The 21,397-nt window shown below is 38.3% G+C and overlaps 4 protein-coding genes across 4 annotated transcripts; 3 read left to right on the top strand and 1 right to left on the bottom strand.

Moving 5' to 3' along the window:
* Window positions 1-144: 144 nt before the first annotated feature.
* On the top strand, window positions 145-2,949 carry LOC111597098 (cytoplasmic phosphatidylinositol transfer protein 1). The gene is made up of 7 exons (XM_023311640.2): window positions 145-291; window positions 348-496; window positions 559-647; window positions 1,715-1,722; window positions 1,791-1,862; window positions 1,919-2,048; window positions 2,213-2,949. Exons 1-7 carry the CDS (start codon window positions 241-243, stop codon window positions 2,533-2,535), a joined length of 822 nt encoding a protein of 273 aa, XP_023167408.2. The 5' UTR covers window positions 145-240; the 3' UTR covers window positions 2,536-2,949.
* A 543-nt stretch (window positions 2,950-3,492) lies between these two features.
* Window positions 3,493-10,007, top strand: LOC111597097 (protein singed wings 2). The gene is made up of 6 exons (XM_023311639.2): window positions 3,493-3,853; window positions 7,535-7,750; window positions 7,812-7,986; window positions 8,045-8,347; window positions 9,120-9,299; window positions 9,356-10,007. Exons 1-6 carry the CDS (start codon window positions 3,777-3,779, stop codon window positions 9,902-9,904), a joined length of 1,500 nt encoding a protein of 499 aa, XP_023167407.2. The 5' UTR covers window positions 3,493-3,776; the 3' UTR covers window positions 9,905-10,007.
* A 1,420-nt stretch (window positions 10,008-11,427) lies between these two features.
* On the top strand, window positions 11,428-14,152 carry LOC111597132 (putative gustatory receptor 58c). Its single transcript, XM_023311692.2, has 2 exons — window positions 11,428-12,489; window positions 13,976-14,152. The coding sequence occupies exons 1-2, from the start codon at window positions 11,428-11,430 to the stop codon at window positions 14,150-14,152; spliced, it is 1,239 nt and encodes a 412-aa protein (XP_023167460.2).
* A 567-nt stretch (window positions 14,153-14,719) lies between these two features.
* On the bottom strand, window positions 14,720-15,968 carry LOC111597133 (putative gustatory receptor 58b). Its single transcript, XM_023311693.2, has 2 exons — window positions 14,967-15,968; window positions 14,720-14,911 (listed from the first exon to the last, which is right to left on the bottom strand). Exons 1-2 carry the CDS (start codon window positions 15,966-15,968, stop codon window positions 14,720-14,722), a joined length of 1,194 nt encoding a protein of 397 aa, XP_023167461.2.
* Between the last annotated feature and the right edge of the window lie 5,429 nt (window positions 15,969-21,397).

Genomic DNA, 21,397 nt, shown 5'->3' on the forward strand with positions numbered 1-21,397 from the left:
TATAACAATAAATCAATAACAAATAAATAATATATTTGGTTTGTAAATGTAAAAAGAATTCAAAATTAAATTAATTAGTAATTAATGCAAATTAATCGATTGCACTATCGATAGTTATATCGGGAGCTTGCAAGTAGAACATTTTATTTTGTTGTTGCCTCAGTTGCGTTCCGTCTCGTGTGCCGTTCTTTCGTAACGTTAGATTCATTTGAGTAACTTTTTTTTTGAATACCTTACGATATGGTGTTGATAAAAGAATATCGTGTATGCATGCCGCTCACTGTCGAGGAGGTAAGTAAATACCGTACTTGTCAAATGATTAATAATTTAGCATTTCGCACTCGCAGTACAAAATCGGTCAGCTATATATGATTGCGCGCCACAGTCTGGAGCAATCGGACGAGGGCGAAGGTGTCGAGGTGATGGACAACAAGCCCTGTGAGGATCCCGTTCATGGCGTCGGACAGTACACAGAAAAACGCATACACCTGTCCAAGTGCGATAGCCGAACATCGTTTCAAAATTATCTTCTCTAATCATATTTTTTGGTTTTCGCAGTCGGCTTCCCTACTGGATTCAGGCCATATGTCCGCGCGTCTTCTATGTGACTGAGAAGTCATGGAACTACTATCCTTATACGCTAACAGGTAAGCGTTTATATATATGCAGGGTATTTATTTTTATAGCAAGTCCACTTATTTATAGCATTGACATTAGAGTCGCGTTTGCCATATGGCAGTCGCTTGACCTTTTCTTTGGTCTTTGATTATTATATACAGTGAACTCTGGCAAGAGTGAGCAGCTAGGGTTTCGGTTTAAGGTTTTAGAGTCAATTGGAGTTAAAATATTCAAGTTTGCGAATTTATATGAGTTTACTGTCTGACAATCCAAGCTGTTGACTGTCTCGAGCTGTTCGTTAACATAGTTTTCACTGTACATATCCATGTGCTCATATCACACTTGTCATACCATAGATACGTCACAGTCACAGCCATTCATTACGTCTGATAACACTTACAGCGTAAATTTGGTAAGCATGACAGAATATACCAAATATATATAAATATATATATATAGAGAGAGAGATTACTTCTAGAGATTAGAGCTGCCCAATTCAATTGTGTCGAATCCCCGCCCTCAGTTCCCAAATTGCTAACAGTTGTTCCACTTCACATGCAGCTTAAAGCCAGTTGTTGCTGTTGCTCCATTGTCAGCAAACACTCTCGATAAGCTGTGGAACATGAGAGCAGTAATCAGACTTAGTTAGGATGGGCTTTCTCTGTAAACGCATGTTCTGATTTGATTGATTGATGGGACTTGGGGTCGTCGATGTAAATCTAAATTAAGTAGTTAGCACTCAGATCGTTTGTATCGATCGAATTGAAATTGCATGAAACATATGAGTCAATTCAAAAAATCTTTAATAATAAACATAAACTGATTTATATTTTGTTTTTGTTCCACAAATCGACATCGATTATTTCCTGCTGTTTTTTCATTCAACCAATTCCAATGAATCGAAACAGATTTTCGATACGCACCCACGCAACACCTCATTAGTTCCCAGACCTAATTGCCTCTCGGTAAATTACATTTGTGTTTTTATAGAACTCAAGCAAAAATAAACATAGCTCGAATCAAGAGATATATCATTTATTGCTTTTTCCCCATTTATATATTTTCATGTGCTCGTCAAACTTTAAACAATTGGCAGAATACACGGTAATTAAATAAATTGATTTGAACTCTCGATGAACTCTATTTGAATAAATATTTTCTTTAAATTACAGTGTTCCTTCATACCCAAACTAAATGTCCTAATCAAGACAAAATATGAGAATAACAATGGCAGCACAGAGAACGTGAGTAGCATTAGCTTTAGTCAAAGCGATTTATTTATATGTATCTTCTTATATAGTGCCTGGATCTATGCGATGATGAGTTGAAGGTTCGTGTGGTGGATCACGTGGACATTGCATTCGATGATCTAACGGGCAAGCACTACAAACGCGAAGAGGATCCAAAGTTCTTCAAGTCAGATAAGACAAGTTAGTTTATGCCATTTGTCACATTCAATTTCAAAAGAAATCAGCTTATCTCTAGCTATGAAGCGCCTTCCGTTTCTATCTACTTTTGCTAATATATCTTATAACTGTAATCCATTAAGCATAACAGGAAACTATATAGTCTTTAACCATTTTGGCCCTTGCAGATCGTGGTCCTTTGGTAGAGGGTTGGCGTGAAATAGATTCTCCTATTATGTGCTCCTATAAAGTGGTCCATGCCAGCTTCGAGGTCTGGGGCCTGCAAACCAAAGTGGAGGAGTTCATACAGCGTGCTATTCGGGATATTTTGCTGCTGGGTCATCGTCAGGCGTTTGCTTGGCTGGACGAGTGGTACGGCATGACGCTGGAGGACGTGCGCATCTATGAGCGACAAAAGCAAGCAGAGACCAATGAAAAGGTTCAATACAATGTGAATCCACCGGCAGTGAATGACGTTGACGTAACGCCTGCAGAGAGAGTCGAATCTTAGATTAGATGTTGTAGAAATTACAACTATATTGAATTATTTGTGAAGGGTGTACCAAATTTGTCAGTTGTAACTATTAGCTCAATAAGACATCGTTATGCGAGCTTACAAATTTCTCAAGTCATAGTCATAAGGATGTAAAACCTACATTTAAACAACGCATTTCAAATGGTCCAAATAAGCACAAGAACTAACACAATTATGAAACCAAAAACTGAAAACTACCAGAGAGTAAGCAGCTATAGTGCACAATATATATATATGTCTATATAATATGCATTAGGATAAATGAATGTAGGCTACAATATTTGGATGTTTGCTCAAGTGGTTTCTGTTACCTATATTCCTTAGTTGTTTTTGATGCCGATTGAAAAGCTTTAGAATTACAAATGCGCTGTTGACTACAAAATGTACAAATACACAATAAACTATAACTAAAAAAGTCACTTGTCTAAGTAGTAAGAATACAATTGTAGTTTTACTGCTTAAGCGAAACAGATAAGATCACAGCGCTGTCGATTTGAAAGTTAAACCCGACAATTGACGTTCCATGACCAATCACAATACGTTATAAACCCAACTTTTTATAGACAAGCAGTTATTTTGGTCAAGTTAAATAGACATTAAAGCCATTAGTATGCGTGTGTCGCGGTCAATAAATTTCGGTATAGGCGTAAACAATTTTCTATGAGCAATCAGCTGATTGATGCTGTCTCTATATGTGTTGACATACATGGGCCTATATACACACGCACACACATATGCACATACGCACTCAGACTGGCAGCAGCAGCTACCTATGATAGCAACAGCATTTCATAACGACAACAAAAACTCTCTCTCGCACAATTGGCTCGCACTGATGTCTCCCAACAGCTGATTTTGTATTTGATGGAAGAGATCGGCGATGCCGCCAAAAACAAAATATGTCAGCGTTTCGCATTTGCGCCTCATTTGAACTTCAAACGCGAGAAAAGTAGCACTGGCCGCGCGAGAGAGATACGGATGCCAGAGTGATTACAAAAGTAAACCGCAACTGCCCAGGCATATTTAGAACATGCATTAAATATATGGAAATGTACAGTTATATATATATAGAAGTATAAACAAATCTGCTGCAATTCGCGCCTAACAACACAGAAGTCATGTGCGAGTTGTACAATTTGTTGAAGTTTACACGTGTTTTCAAAGAGTTCGCATCGACTTCGTACCTGAGCTTGTGTCTGTGAATTGAGTGTGTGGCAATGCTATATCAAAGCAGATTAGTTAATGGAAATTCATTTACGCTTACTCTTCAGCTGCTCTTGGCTATTTCTGGCAGGTATTAATTAAGAAATAAGAAATATATATCTGTGTATTGAAACCGGCAAACAGGTGCGTTTACACGGCGTATGCGCAATATTATCTGCTTGTGAACAAAGTCGGTTCCTCTATGTGACCTCAGCTGCCTGCCGTGTCAATATTTAACTCTTTTATAAATCAAGCTGTTCACTTCTTTTGTTTATTGTGTTTATCAATGCAAAGCGGCGTCAAATGCGGCTTATCGTGAAAGCTGTTTTACATGTGTTTAACCGCAATACACCTAGATAAAGTGGTATAAATATGTTTGTATATATATATCTAGTGTAAAAGGCATTGTGACGCTTTCACCATAACTAAATGATTTATTAAACTTTTATCAATCAATTTGTATACACAAAGTATATATATATATATAATATTTGTATATATTCTTATCTTAATTGAATGACACATTTTTAATTTTAATTCTAGGACAATCAACCTGTTTTATGCCTAAATTGACCAGAATTGTCAGTTCAGTTTATAAAAAGTTTTCAAGTATTCGACTTCATGAACAACGCATAAACTGCACAGAGAATCTAGATTAGGTCTTCTCTCTCTCTTTTCTTCTCTCTAACAGCAGCAATCGCTATATATCATTGAGACTCAGAGATGAGCTTGCAGACAGTCTTTTATCTTCTGTTTTCTAAATATGTAATTAAATTTTTTTTTTTAAATTTTGCTTAACATCTTAGCATTCCTTCATCTAAAACATTTCTTAACTACTTAAGAGCTGCGTTTTAATGGGCTTTTTGATTTCTTTGTAACAGTTCCATAAAGTTCCATTAATCTTGCCCAAGTAAAAAAGCTTATTTTTTGTCTTCGGCATGAAAAAACTCTTGTCATGTAAGTAATTTGAACTATCTTGCTTCTGTGCGAGCTGCCTTAATAGATAATGGATCTCTGCCTCGCTCTGCCTATGTACATTTGATTTGGGCTATATGCCCAAATTATCTTGCCGCATGGTCTATTTAAAGACTATGAAAATAAAACTTCAACACATGACAGACAGATAAATAACTTCTGATATACTTACTATATTTACCTTCATTCTACCTGGAAATTCGTATACCCTGGCATTTTTACTGCAGAGCAGTTAAAAGAGTCGTTTGGTTGGAGTAAGGTTTGAGTTGAGGAAGACGGCTGCAGAGTCTTGGACTTTACTTTATACTGCTGTATACCCTATATATATATTTATGTATAGGGCATGGCATGGCTTTGGAGTTCATTCTGCAGTCATTTCGACCAACTTAACAGATCAAGCTGCAATTTCTACTTTTCAATTTCGATAATTTAACTTTCTTTAAACTTTCAAGCCAGTCTTCAACATATATAGAGTCAATTCAAATACCCATCGCCACAATGCGCTCATCATCATAGGTAATATTCTTTACCTGCTTTTAGTTGAGGCCTAGCATATAGAGTATGTCGAACTCTTGCTAGCAATTAGAGTCTTTCGATTGAAAACCAATTGAAAGTCGATGCGTGAACAATTTCTAAGTTGATTTATTTGCGATCGCAATTTGATAAACGAGTTTCGAGTGCCGGCCACAAAGTGACAAGCCAAAAGAAATTTATAAATTTCATATCATATTTTAAGATCTGCCAGAAGAAGTTAAAAATCATTAAATTAATTTTATAAATTACAGTATTTAAGTGACCTGGATCTTGAACCAAAGAGAATCATAATTAAAGTCAACATATATTTTTTATTTATTTATTTTAATAGTTTTTCAATTGACTTAATAAAATCGTGAACGAATTGAAGAGCATGAAACCCATTTCAATTGAAGTTGATTGCGAATTGAATTGAGCAAGGTTGAAATTATTGTTGTTGTCTGTTGAGAATATGTAAAGAAAGAAATGAAATATGAATAAATTAGGCAAAAATATTCAAATTATATAATTAAATTATTAAAAAGTGATTAGCGTAACAGAATAAAATTTGAGCTTGAGATTTATCATAAGATTCATTAAAAATTTGATTTGTTTTACTGTCTAGATCCATAAAAATAAATACAAAAATATATACAAATTACATATTTCCATAAAGAATATGGAAAAATCCCCAAACCTATAAAATATAATAAATAAGTTGAGCTGCAATTTAATTCTTTAGACTTGTCCTCCATTTTTTGACCGACATCCATTAAATATTAGTTTGACCCGTTTTCGATGCACAAGAAAACGAATAACAAATACTTCCAAATAGAAATTCATAAATATATGAAATTTAAATATAATTAAAATAACTAAATCTCCAGTTAGTTTTTTAGTCTGGGATTGGAACTGAAAAACATAAAACATTTGCGCAAATATTGAAAGTTCACGATTTTTGGCCAAGTCAGCAGCTACTGCAGCAATTTTATTTGAATTACAAAGCAAATATTTTCGTCAATTTGAAATTTGTTTTTTTTTTTCTTCTACCATTTTTTGTCGCTTGTATATTATTAATTTTAACACTTGCTCGCAAGCCACAGCGCTAATAAGTTGCTAATTGCAACTAAACAATTCTCAAAGGCCAGCAACAAATATAACACTGAAATTGTAAGCACAAAACATTTGATTTGGAATATATATATTTCTGACTAATAAATTTCTAGCCGAGCGAAACATGAGTTCAGCTCGCAGATTAGACGAATAGACGAGAAGCGGTCAAGAAGCTTTTAGAAAAATATTTTCATATCACAAATCAATTTATTTTTATTTTATAAACTGCGTTTTAATTATTATTATTATTGTTTTTTTTTTATATTTTTTTTCTATTAGAACCTTAACATATAAAAATGATTCATATTATTTAATATTAATATAGATTAATTATTATAATTTTTTTTATTTTACTGTCTTATTTATTATTACATAATTTTTATTTTTAATTTTTATTATTTATTACATATATATTATTGTATTATTTATTATTATATATTTATTATTAGTTTTAATTAATTGTTATTATTTAATTTATATTTATATATTTTTTTTATTATTATATATTTATATAAATATATTTATTTTAAATTAGTTTTATTCAGTATTTATTTTCGTATTATTTTTATAACCAATTGATTATATTTCTTTTAATTATCTGCCTTTTTTATACAAATCTGGGCACTTGGTGTCAAGTGTGCATTGTCTATATATATATAGGTTACAAATAGATCTACCAATGTGCTAAGTGGCCACAGTCTGTATCAATATCGATTCACGCTAATACATAAAGCAAATTAGGGCCTCAACATGTTGGCTCTTATATTTAGTAATCAACAGCAGCACAAAGTGTTTAAGTGTATTTAGTCGCACACTTATATATAGAGATATCTTGCATCCTTACCTGTATCATATATACATATTATACCTATCTGTATACAATCTGGGGTATATGGGCTATATGGGTTAAACCAATGAATTTGTTTATACTCCCGACTACTGCGTACCATAAAGTAATAAAACAAAATTAAAGTCAGTCACACGCTTTTTATGATTGGCTGAGCCTTGTCAGCTCTTGCCAGTGGCATATGAATGTATTTTGGTCTGAGGTTTTGGCATGACAACAATTATCACCTGGGAGGCGCAGGCATAGGTCTATAAATAGCTTTAACTGCAGACAACTTCGTACATATTGCGTATATTAGCTTTAATTATAGCTTCTTTGTGACAGGTTTTGCGGCGTAGTCGCTGCTCAAGATGAGTCCATGACTCTGACAACTACAGCAGCAGCAGCAGCAGCAGCAACTAATATACCCGCTTTGATACCCAGCCATAGCTGTGTCAACTGGACGTCGGCGCCAGAGGCTGCGGATGGCAACTGCACGAGGCTATCGCGCAATGGCTTGATCAGATGCTATGGCGGCATGAACAATCTGGCAGCATTAAAGTAGGGGAATATCCCTAGGCAACTATAGATCTATTTGATGTCTTGTTGTCTTCACTTGCAGCTCGAAGCCGGGCAAAGCTTTGCCGGCGCAGCAGATGCTCTTATGCGGCTGGCCAAGGGAGTCCTTCAATCCGCTGCGTGAGCTGCAAAAGTTTTCACAGCTGCGCGCACTGACCATCGAGTACAGCGGCTTCACGGAGTTCATATTTGATTTTCCAGATATGTATCACCTGCAGGTGCCGTTAGACACGCTTCAAGCTTGAAGAACTGAAACTCATGTGCATTGCCTTGCAGGCCATTAATATCTCCTGGACGAATCTCTCGTACATTTCGGCGCGCACCTTCAAGCGCATACACGCCTTGGAAGTCTTAGATCTGCGCTGGAATCAACTCATACAGCTGGATGGACCACTGATGCTGCCGCACTCCTTCCAGCAACTCTACCTGGCGGGCAATCCGTGGAACTGCACGCGCAACTTCAAGTGGCTGCTGCTGCAGCCAGAGAAGGGTCGCTTGGTGGCTGATCGCGAGGAGCTCATTTGCACCGATCGCAAGTACAAAGAGCGACAAATGCTGCTGGTCATGCACTACAAGGTGGTGAGTAGAGAGCGTTTGTGTTGGATAAATTGATCATGCTTATCAAGCTTCATCGAGTCCATAAAGTCATTATAACCTTGATTAGCAGCAACAGTCGAGTCGACTTGGCACTCAGCTCTAATATTATTAAAATTATTTGACAGAATTTTCCATAGCCATGAAAACGGCTTCAAACGCTAGTTAATTAAGAAAAATCGCACGTTTCTAAGAGCTGACGCATCCAATTTTCATAGAGAATACATATAAAGAATACACACATTGCGTATACGTAATTTATATATTGGTATTTTAGTATGTATGTTAGTATATATAACGTATACGTAAATTTTGTAATATTTGTTTACAACAAAGACAAGGTTTACGTATACTTAATATTTGTATACAACGAATTCACATATTACGTATACGTTATATTTTTTGAATGCATTCAATTATAATATATGAAACTTTGCAGAATCTGACTGCTGACTTGAGTGGTGTTATTTGTATTTACTTTGCATAAAGATCATTTGATAAGATTCACAATTTAAATGAAGCAAATTTTACCTAAAGAAGTTCTTTAAGTCATCCCACTATTTCGACAGCTGAGAAGACTAGCTCGATTTCTAGTACATGAATGTATTTTTGAGCAAGTCAACACTGAAATACGCACACTTTCTATCCTATCTATCTAGGCTCATATAACAATGCCTATCAGAAGGCTTTACACTTTCCTCACCCATGTTAGCTCATGCACAAATAAGTCTCTTAATTAACTTGCCGATTGTTTCAGGTGCTTCGCCGAGAGTGCCAATCGCATCCAGATCTGCTGAACTGCACTTGCCTGATGCATCACATCATCCCGAAGTCATACATTCCACTTTACACGGTCAACTGTTCGCACCTTCAGTTTCAGACTTTGCCAGCGTATTTGCCAGAGAACACAACCACCTTGTATATCAATGATAATCAGGTAGGTAAAGTGGCTAAACTGTACTCTACACTTTAGTAGCTCGCAATTGATTACAGATCAGCGATATAAATCCATTGCGCGATAATCCACACTATCGGCATGTGGTGGACGTGCAGCTGGAAAACAATTGGATCTCAAACATTGACGTGCTGGAGGACACCTATTGGCTGCAAAACTTTCGTCTGTTCAACCTGCAGGGGAATCAGCTGCGCAAGCTTCAGGTGTATGCGCTGGACAATGCGCTGAACGATAACGAGAATGCGAATCTCTTCCTGATTAGCAGGAATCCTTGGCATTGCACGTGCAAGTTCGGCATGCGACTTCGCGAGTTCCTCACCAAGTACAAGGACATTGTGCGGGATGCCTGGAATGTCACCTGCACCTATATGCAGGGAGACGAGCTACGGCTGGCCAAGGTCTTGACCCTCACCCGCCACGATATGTGCAACATTAGCGTCGAAGATGATATGCGCATCCATCCCATCGACTGGCTCAACTGTGTGCTCGCCAGCCTCATCATTCTGATTCTTGGCAAGCTGGCGTATGACTATTATTTCTACAAATATCACGGTCGGGTGCCATGGATAGTCATGAAGATGCCATAGGAAACTTCTTAATGGAACTCCTTAGGCAAATATCAGAGCACTTACTGTATCTAAATATGATATCATGAGATCCTTATCCCACCAATTTCTTAAATTAATTTAAAGGTATTTCTAAAAGCCAGTTTGAAGGATACTTGTGGGTGCATAATTGAATGTGAGGTAGGTAGAGGGATATATATTTAATATTTCTTAAAGGTGCTATTCTGTCTAAGATATACATATATATATATATATATATATAGTCAGATTCTTCACTAGTAAATCCTTAAAGCCTGTATTATTAGTTCAAAGTATTATGCTAGATAATATAAGAGGGAAGCGAGCCAGATTGGCAGTCAGCTTCTATCTCGATGCGTACTTAATCTCGTTTGAATGAATATCTAAGCGTGACTTAAGCTTACGTCATTATATACGTTATAATATATATTATAATTATTGAGTTAAGCTTGAAAACTTAAGACATTTTTTTAGCTCAATAATAGTGTATGTAAATTTTTATCCATTTATAATAAAATTATTTAAATAATAATTATCTTTAGTTTTTTTTTTGATATATCAAAAATTCCAGGCAGAATTTTTCTCAACATTTCTTAGCTGCATTTCTTATGTACACAAAAAAGTATTTGCCTTTCTTAATAATGCATTTTGTATATTTAAAATTGCCAACGTTTTGATTGTGAAGTATGCGTACTTATATATACTTATATACTTTATGTATTAGCATTTACATTGTCCTACAGTAATTTGATTTGTAAATAAAAACATTTTTTAGATTAATAATTTCAAATGAAATACCTGAGTATATTTAATATAAATAGTATACAATAAATATAATGAAAATATATTTTGTAAGCACAAATTAAACCTTAAAAGTATTTTACAAATATTAATCAATTATAAATAAATGAGCTCAAGAGTTGCAAAGTAATATAATCGAGTTGCTTTGAGGCTCACAATTTCCCAGGTATTTCTTTTGATAAAAGCGACAAGCGCTGCAAGGAAAGGCCATGATAAGCACATATATAGCCTTCTATATGCTATTTTTGATACTACAAATTATATGATTATGCCTTTTTGAATATGAGCATAGATTTCAGAGAAAACTTTCCCTGCTTACAATATACTATTACTATATAAGAGAGTTCGATATTTATAAGATTTATTAAACACACACACCAAAAGTATACTAAAATTTATAATACAAATTTATAAATAAAATAAATTTAATAAATTACATTGCAAAGCGAGAGACATACATAATTTTGTCTGTCTTAAGACTCTAATGCTAAAACTAAATTTATTTTAAGCCGACTACTGTCAATCGTTGCTCAACATTGCCCAGAATAATATTTATATAATGTGAGCTGACAGTTGGCTATATTAGCTGCTTAATCAGCTCACGCTGGCCACTGTAAAAGCCGTGATTATCCTATTCCCAAAAGTGCTTTTAGCGAGTCATTAAAAAGCGCACTCGGCGACCCAAACTAGTCAAGGACTCAGTCACAGCACGAACTTTGTGCACCATGGAACTGCTGGCAATTGTCGTTCGCTTAAGCCGAGCGATTGGTTTGTGCAATCTGCGCTATGTGGCCGAACGGAAGCGTTTCGAATTCGATCATGGACTGATGCTGGCTTATTGGCTGCTGTTGAATCTACTTTATCTGGTGCTGACGCCCATGTGCTTTCTCGGCATGGTGTATAGTTATTTCAGCTGCCAGGGCATGGACATGTTGTCCATGGCCTTCAGTTGCGTGGCTCTGGTTAAGTCGTGTTCGCTGTTCGTGATATTGGGCAGCATTTGGTTTCGACGGCATCGCATCAAACATGTCTGCAACGGTTATCTACGGCTGCTCGACCGATTTGCCCAATATAACTGGAACTACAGCTTTTGGCGCCGACACTTCTGGAAGCTGCTGCTCAGTAACACGCGCTTCGTGGTGCTGTTCAGTCAGTTGTTTGGCCCCGGCAGCGCGCTGATGTGCGGCGTGGATGTTGAAGTCGTTACGGAAGTGCCGCCCATCTACATCGGGCTCTCAGTGGTTGTAGTTCTGTTAGAAGTGCTGGTCAGCTGCACAGACAGCTTGACTTACTTTGTGCTGGGCACCAGCAATCGCCTGCTTGAGTGCATGTCACAGGAGGCATTGGAGCTGAGACAAGATCTGCGCTGGCTGCCCCCGTCTCGTGGCCGCCATCGCGCTGTCTATCAACGTCAGCTGCTGGCTGCCTGGCGTCGGCTCTGGTACAGCTGTTTGCACCTGAGCAACCTGCTCGTTGAGCTGCTGAAAATCTTTCAGGCCCAAATGCTGCTCAATGTCTTCACCAACTATCTAACTGAGATCTCAATTTTCTTCAATTTGGTTGTTCTAATTGCCGATGCAGAGTTCATCAGTCTATGGCGCTGTTATTTCAACTTCATCATCTGTATGATGTTTCACTTAGACATCCTGATGCATTTCTCAATATTTGGTGCAAATATAACACGGTGGAAGCATCTGTCAGCCCGAGTGCAGCAGCTGTGGCTAGCCCTGAAAACTGTTCATATGGACTCGAGAGAGGATACCCACTGTGTGGCTCTGCTGCATCAGGTAAGTAGGGGAAGCGATAGCTATATATAGTTATGTGTAAGTGAAATAGAGTAATAGAGTAAGAGAGAAAGAGAGTAAGAGAGTAAGAGAGTAGGAGAGTAAGAGAGTAGGAGAGTCAAGGTCTAAAATAGAGTTTCTTGGTTTCATATCATCAAGAGAGCATGTGCTTGCAGCTTCTATTCTGTTGAAGTCTGTTCCATTGCCTTCCTTCGTTGAGTCTGATCATAAGTATGAGTATGAGAAGAAGCTATTGGCTTAGTATGTGTTGGCACAGGTTCGATCACTGGAATTTTGACTGGGCAGAGTCAGTCAGAAGTAGAACTCGTGGAGAGGAGGGGGAAAGGAGAAAGGGCGGGGCGCGGGAGGGAAGGCGGGGAGAGAGAGAAGAGAGAGAAGGAGACAGGGGGAGGGAGAGGGAGAGGGAGAGGGAGAGGGAGAGGGAGAGGGAGAGGGAGAGGGAGAGGAGAGGGAGAGGGAGAGGGAGAGGGAGAGGAGAGGAGAGGGAGAGGGAGAGGGAGAGGGAGAGGGAGAGGGAGAGGGAGAGGGAGAGGGAGAGGGAGAGGGAGAGGGAGAGGGAGAGGGAGAGGGAGAGGGAGAGGAGAGGGAGAGGGAGAGGGAGAGGGAGAGGGAGAGGGAGAGGGAGAGGGAGAGGGAGAGGGAGAGGGAGAGGGAGAGGGAGAGGGAGAGGAGAGGGAGAGGGAGAGGGAGAGGGAGAGGGAGAGGGAGAGGGAGAGGGAGAGGAGAGGGAGAGGGAGAGGGAGAGGGAGAGGGAGAGGGAGAGGGAGAGGGAGAGGGAGAGGGAGAGGGAGAGGGAGAGGGAGAGGGAGAGGGAGAGGGAGAGAGAGGGAGAGGGAGAGGGAGAGGGAGAGGGAGAGGGAGAGGGAGAGGGAGAGGAGAGGAGAGGGAGAGGAGAGGGAGAGGGAGAGGGAGAGGGAGAGGGAGAGGGAGAGGGAGAGGGAGAGGGAGAGGGAGAGGGAGAGGGAGAGGGAGAGGAGAGGGAGAGGGAGAGGGAGAGGGAGAGGGAGAGGGAGATTTAGAGGAGAGATTTATATTTATATATTAGAGGAGATTTAGATTTAGATTTAGATTTATTTATTTTATATTTATATTTATATTTATTTATATTTATATTTATATTTATTATATTTATATTATATTTATATTTATATTTATATTTATATTTATATTTATATTTATATTTATATTTATATTTATATTTATATTTATATTTATATTTATATTTATATTTATATTTATTTTATTTTATTTTAAATTGTTTTCAAAATGTCTGAAAATCTATTTATTTATATATATCTGACTTTGCTAATTAATTAGCATAAATGAATAAAAATTAAAGAAAAATACCAATTTAGTTTACAATAAATTATTAATAAATTTTATTAAATTATATTATATTTGTTTATTTTATATACTATCTCTTTTATCTTATATATTATATTCAATAATTTAGATTTCTCTCTTGCAGCTAGAATTTGCTGTGCTTCATCTGAATCGCAAACTGCAGCCGCGGACCAAACGAGTGCGAAATCTGCAAATTGTGGGCCTGTTCGACATGAACAGAGCTTCGTGGAACTCGATGAACGCTTCTATATGGATAAATGTGCTCATTCTGTGGCAGTTGGCATACAAGAAATATTATTAAAGCAATCCCCTTTCGCTCGCATTTCCATTTACATTTAAAAGCTATTCAAAAGCTTCAGCGTCTAATAGTTGTGCAGAGCTTTTAATGCTAGTTTGTAATGGCCAAAGCTTTTTTGAATTGTCTATCCTAAAAGCCTCGCGACACTAACAACAATTGTATGTTGACCATCATTTCCCCGTATTTAAGTGCGCTGAAAATTGTTTAAGTGTATTTAGGCTTTTAGCAATTTCTCTTGCTTTTAAGTTGAAATAAAGCAGTGTGGGGAAAAGTAGGTTACGATGAGGCTTTATTGTTTATTGCAATGCAATATTATTTTTGTAGTTTATTTAATTTATTATATATAACTATAGTCAATCAGTGTCAATTGGCCAACTGCATTAAAGTTGGATTTTAAATAGTAAAAAAATTTGATGAGCTCGATTTTGTTTTTATTTTAGTTTAATAACAAGAAAAGATTTCTTAAGCATATAAAATGAATAAAATTAGCATAAGACACTTGTTCAGATATGATACTTTCCCACTATATAATTCTATCCCTGAATACATGACATCTGCTCTGCTTTGGTCCTATTCTTTGAAGAAGTCGTCATACTGCAGTCCTTGCTCATGGCGTCGCTTCAGATCGAACTGCATCAGCACAATCACATGGGTCAGCACAGCGGACATGTAACTCAAGCAGGCAGGCTTATCGAGGGTCACGCAGCTGCAGATTCGATAGACCAGGCGATTGTTGCGCAGGCGATTGGCAAAGAGTTCCAGCTGCAAATGAAATCGAGCATTGGCATAGAAATGAAAATTGAGTAGGCAAACAAACCTCTCGCTGGGACTCGGGGCTCAGGCGAGGTAGATCGTTGAATTGACGCAGCAGCAGAGCTGAGTAGTTGCAAGAGCGTAATGTGGTGTCCAGTAGATTCATGACCACAACTGAATTCCATATGTTGAGGCTCACCAGTGCTTCGCCCATGATAATGTCCACGTAGTTGGACTTGATGGTCTTGTTGCCGAACTGGACGGCGTGGTACAGAATGTTGACATTAACTGCAAACATGTTGGCAAAGATGCTGGCATTGGCCAGATCATGGATGCTGAAGAAGCGTCTGGCCAGCCGAAGCCAGTCGTTGTGTATGTCGGCGATGCGCCTCAGATCTGCCTGGGAGCAGCGAGATCCTGCGCCCCGGCTTAGCGCCTGCAGTGCCAGCTGGACAGCTCGAAACTGATGATTGAGCAGCAGCAGCAACGTTATGAAGGCGACTCGCTCCGCCGAAAGCATTAGCATGGAGGCAGTGCGAAACAGCAGATACAGCAGACTTGCTTTGGCGGCCAGGCGATACTGCATTAGGAGCGAGAAGAAGACCATGGAGTAATTAACGCACAGCAACCTTAGCATTTGTCCAGCCAATTCCAATTGCATTCGCTCCAGGGCCTTCGCACCATTAACTCGGCACAGAGTCGGCCAATGGGCCTGCCAGCGCTGCAGGAAGTCGGCGTAAAGCTGAATCAGCCGTCGGCGGTGCAGCCAAACGACGCCATAGCAACTGAGCACGGCGACACTGCGTAAGGACAACGTCAGCATCTGACCCCATTGCAGCACAATATTGTTTCTCATGTAGGCGCCAAAGAGGCCGCTGGCCATCATGAACGGCGTCTCCAGCAACAGGAATAGGGCCGGGCATATGCTGTAGATCAGATATCCTGCGGACACTTTGCTCAGCCTCACATTGCCGTCGCTGGCGTGCAGTGTCGCCGGCAGCAGGCCGTAGAGGAGCAGCTGGCTGTAGCTTACATAGAGCAGGAGGCGCAGTCTACGATGCAACATGTTTCGACTCGCGGCGAATACTAATTGGCTACGAAAACAGTTGACAGACCTGCGGTTGTTAACATATCTCTTGGCCGCCTGATTGAGGCCAAACTAATTAGCTAAATGTGCCCACAGGCATTGCTGCTCATAATCTGATCGGACTTGACTAGTTTTCCCGCACGTATGGGCTATTTATGTGTCAAGGTTAAATAAATATACAGATAGATTGATTGATTGATCAAGTTGATCAAATCATCCAATGCCTGATGGCTTGCTGAATATGCCTGAATTGGAGCACAGAAAGTTTATACACGCAAGGCATAGTAAGCACATCTCGTGTAGGCTATATTGGTTTCATCTGTTGTTATGCCAGAGGCATTCTAGCATTATGATTCTGCAAATATATTGTCTGTAGAGCAATATTTTTTTATTATTTTATTTATTATTTATTTCGTAGCCAATGGCTTTTAGCTGCTCATCAATTCGTGAACACAAAAGTATTCGGCTGTTTTTTGTTGAGTTACATAGGCTTAAATTAAAATAAAAAATATTAATATATTTTTAAATTTAAGACAGAAAATTCTTAAGATAGAAAATTGTACGACATTACGCATAAATATGATTTGTATGGCAATAAAATGCAGAAAATATGGAATATTAATTTTTACAATCCTTGCAAACATCTTTGCTTCTTAAGACATATGAACCAATGACTTCGCCAGTTCACAAAGTGAACCAAACAGAAATGTTCTGTGGATTTAATGGTCTTTCGAGAAAGCCTTATGGATTATCCTCACTCCAAATGTGACAATTCTGATAATTTAAGTACCTCTTCAACTTCAACTATATACCACAAATACTTATATTGTTTCACAGTAGACCTCACGTGCCTAATAGCGCGTCTATTTGCTAAAGGTTATTAAATATTAAAAGGTATTTATCAAACGTGCGCTGTCATCGTTAGCAAAAGTAATTGCCTGTGACTGATGATGGGGGAATAGGAAGAAAAACTTTCGTCTATCATCAATTAAAAATTAGCCTATGAAGCGTTGGGGCTACAATTCATGAGGTAATAGCAATAAAGATATATTTATACAGAATATTTATAGAAGAACCTAACTAATAATGTATGCTTAGGCAGAATTTTAAATGGAACTTGATAATTGTTTAAATAAATATTTATGGAATAAATTTATTTCAGTTTCATCTCTCAATTCTTGAGGCTGCTCGATAGATTTATCTACCTATATATATCGTTGCTCCAAAAGGGTATTTAACTTACTGTATGCAGCAAATGCAAAAATTTCCATCTCTTCATTTGTTGCTTTACTTCTTTTAAAGCTCTCTTTGTTCTTAAACAAAAGTGTTTATATTGGTCTAGCTATACAATTTGGTTTCTAATTTGTTTGCTGGCTAATTGAATCAAATATCGTGAGCTGTGTCAACTCCATCTGGACTCTGGGCAGCTGTCTAAGGCAATTCAATAACAGGCAGCGGATGTGCTGTGGCCCAAGTCTCACATATCACATTACATATGACAGTTACAGCTGCAGCAACAACAGCATTAGCTACAGTTAACCCTATCATTAGCCTCGACCCCGCACAGCAGCCCAAAACAAAATATCTCAGCTGCTTTTTGTATTAATTCCAATTATCCGCACGACTGGGGAATTTTCATTTGGATTGATAGGATTTTGGGTCATTATGCGCTCCGACCGTCCGTTCGTCTGCCTGCCTGCCTGTCTGTCTATCTGTCTGTCTGTGGGTCTACAATCAATATCCGCCAGCCATTTGTTGCCAACAACTTTGTTCTAAATACCCTGTGTTAACAAAGGGGTTAGACATGGGTTGATAATAGGTGAGAATATAGATTATATATATTATATAATATTATAATAAATCAAATATTAATAACTGAAAGGATGCTTGATTGAGAGAGTAGACTGTGACAATATATATACGTCTCCACATTCTATGAATAGAGCCTTTTTTAGTTATTAATACAATTTTTATATCATTTTTTATAATTGTATAAATTTTTGTATAAATTGTATAAATTTATGTATTGCTTTAATATATATATTATATATTTTATGTATATATTAAAATTGTTAAATATGATATAATACTTTTAGCTTACAAAACAGACAAAGAACTATTGTGTAAGAGTTTGCTTATATAAAATTAATCTGATATATTTCATAAATGAAAGTTTTTTTTGATAAGAAAAATTATAAATAATTAAAAATAAATAAATAATAAGTAAATAAGCATTAAAAATATTTGATACTATGTTAATTTTGACGAGCTACTATATAGATAAATATGTATATATATATATGCATATTTATATATATAGTTTATTCAATCTGAGTCGAAGAGAGCTCACAATGTACTGCTATCAGTTAGGAGTATCTTAATCCTAGCTCAGCTGAACTTACCTTTTCTCCGAAATCCACAGCAGAAGTCAGTCCAATGAGTTTTGCCATTTATACTAAATATAAAATATGATACCTGATATCGAGTATACATCTCCTATTATGAGCTGCTTAAACTCACTCTTTTACATAACATTTTCTTTAGGGTAACTTGTTTGCAGTCCCAGCTCAAGTAAATCACTTCGAGTCATTGTTCCACAGCCTCCGCCTGCAGCAAATGATGTGAGTAAATTGTATTGATTGGAAAGTTTCGCTTATGACATGCTGCTAGCACAACATGGAACCAATAAGATTTCTTCTCAAAACTAATTAGCAACTGGCATAGTTTAACATCCTTTGGGTATCGGCTCCAGCTCCAGCTCCAGCTCGAGCTCCCATCAAATATGTTTCATGTGCTGCCCTGAGGCAAGCATTTTGCCTGCCATTAACTGAATTGAAATTATGGAAAAATGCTAATAGCTACGGCCGGTTGTTGGGTGCGCTCAATGCTAAATGGAATGTCGATTTTGCTTTAATGCAGTTAATTTATTGTGGCACTGTGGCTGGGCTGCAGGCAGAAGTTTTGTTCAACGAGGCTTTTAAATTGACATGAAGAAGTTGCTCTGGCCGCTATCAACACCACAAGAAAGTGGGTCAAGTGGTTTTCAACACTTAAATAAACTCTTCTTCTGCATTGGCACGGCTCTCGGTCGAGCGAGAGCTGAATGCTGGACAGCATTTTCTTTGCCATTTCGTTTTTCTGGGTCATCGTCGAAGCGTCCTCAGCGTCGTCCTCGTCGTCGACATCGCATAAATATAAATTGTATTGTTTCGAAAAGTTTTTCCAGTTGAGTTTCGCGGCTAACGGAAAAAGTAGTTAAAGTTTTGTTTTCGCCCCTAGTTTATTGCGTGATTTCCTTTGCAATGACTCAACCCAGCAGCCCAGCAGCCCAGCAGTCGAGCAGAGAAAGAGCTCTGACGCTCCGACTCTCACTTTAAGCACGACAATGGCCAGCTTCTAGTTTAAAGGTGGTAAAATATTTGGCCAAATGATTTACAGCCGCTGTCAGTGCATTTGTGGCTCAGCTTCTTTATTTATTTTGTTTTAACAACTTTCGCCATAGTTTTTGGACATTCGCGTACTTATTTGGCTGGAGCACAGTTAACACTTGTTTCCTGCCAAATTTTGAGTTTTGCCAAGAAATTCTTTATAAACTTTATATTTTTTTTGCTTACCTATGCTTGTCTCATGTTTGAATTCGTAATGAAAGCAAACGAAACTGCGTTAGTTTTGGGCTTTTGAAATGTTCAAATTGCCAATTTGTTGATTATTTAAATTCATGCCTGAACATTAAACGATCTGTAGAGCAAGAAGTCTGCCCACATTCGATTTATTTTTACATAGACTAATATTAAATACCTAATAAACAGTTTGCAAAGCCCTGAACAGCTGCTCGTTTCGCTTTTAAATATTTCACTCTAAAGCCAAAGCTCATAATTTATGCTGAATTTATCATAATTATGGGAAAGCTAAAACCTTGCTCTAAATCTACAATATTGATGATGGAGTTTTGACATTTGTTGCCTTTTGGAGTCTCATGTTTCTGACGAAGGCTCGCCTTTCAAGCTGGCATATGCTGCGTATACGCAATGCACACTATGTGCTGTGTGCTATGTGTTCAGTGCTTGTTGGCTTAGTTACATTTAAAGAATTAGTTCAGCTATAAGCTGTAAAATAATATGAATTAGTATTTCTATTGACCAATTCAGCATTTGTCATTATTTAAGCTAATCAATAGCTCAGCAGCGAAAGCTGACTCAGTGAATGGAGCCACGAAGCACCTTTTTAGAGCAGAACTAAACCAAAAGTGTTTTGCTTACTGCCAACTAAATTAGTTCAGCTGTTGATTGTGCTTGATTCGATCAATCGAACGTCAATGGGAGCTAAAGCATACACGATTGCAGTCAGTGCGATAAGTTTCATTATCCGGCATATTGAAATTCGTAGCATACTTTTGGGCGCACTTTGGCTTTACTGTCTATAAATGGTTCACAGCTCGCGGCTGCTGCTGCAAACATTATGCACGTCGGTGGCAACGTGACCAATGCCACTTCTAATTGCATTTTTACTTAGTTGGCGCGCCAAAGCTTGCCACGCCCCTCGGGTGCCACGTGGAAAAGTTTAATTAAACGTATTTGATTTATGACTTCCAGCTGGGCGTTGGGGGCGGGTGCGTGCCAGCACACGCTGTGCAGCTGCAAACCGCAATTCCAATTGGAGCTGCTTGGAATGATGCTTTTTGCTTTGCTCCGTTTCAGTTTGAGGCCATTAACAGCGAACACCTTTATGGCTTGGCCATGCGACGAGGCAGCTCGTGCTCATATGCCGAAATGCGTTTATTGCGCTTGCCTTGCTGCACTTTTTCAACAAGTTAATCAATGTTTTAGCTGAGACAGCTCGGAGTCGATCTGGGTCGCAAATCCCTGCGGCTTAGGCGTTAAATCAGGTACAGGCCACAGGCCGCACAAATCTGCCGCTCAATTCATGACTGCAAAGTATTTCACGATAATCAACTTTGATAGGCCTCCACAAGAAATCCGCAACAGAAACCGAATCCCTCTACATACACACACACACACATACATACACGCGTGCTACATACATACATATTTACGGCTCGCCTCTGCCTGCGCCTGCAGCAACCATTTGCCATTTGCCATTTGCTTGGGCCGTCCTTTTTCCATACTTTTTATGGTCCGCCGTGCAAAATGAAAATGGAAAAAGTTTCGTGCTAAGGAAGTAATATTTTTCGATGAACTGCCGGATAATCGCTGCGTGCTACATTGCCCACTGGATATTGGCTTAGCTGGCTTAGCTCTCGCTTTGCCCTGCCCCAAAGCACACACACAGAAGCGAGCAAAGGCAGAGGTAAATAGCGAGCAATGTTCGCCTCTGATTAGCCTTCAATTAGGTGTTTTACTTTATGTTGCCTGCATATGCAGCAAAGTAATTGGACTGTGCTCATAGTG

This window comes from Drosophila hydei, unplaced genomic scaffold (genome assembly GCF_003285905.1).
Source record: "Drosophila hydei strain 15085-1641.00,03,60 unplaced genomic scaffold, DhydRS2 tig00000060-arrow-pilon, whole genome shotgun sequence".
In the NCBI taxonomy this organism is placed as follows: domain Eukaryota; kingdom Metazoa; phylum Arthropoda; class Insecta; order Diptera; family Drosophilidae; genus Drosophila; species Drosophila hydei.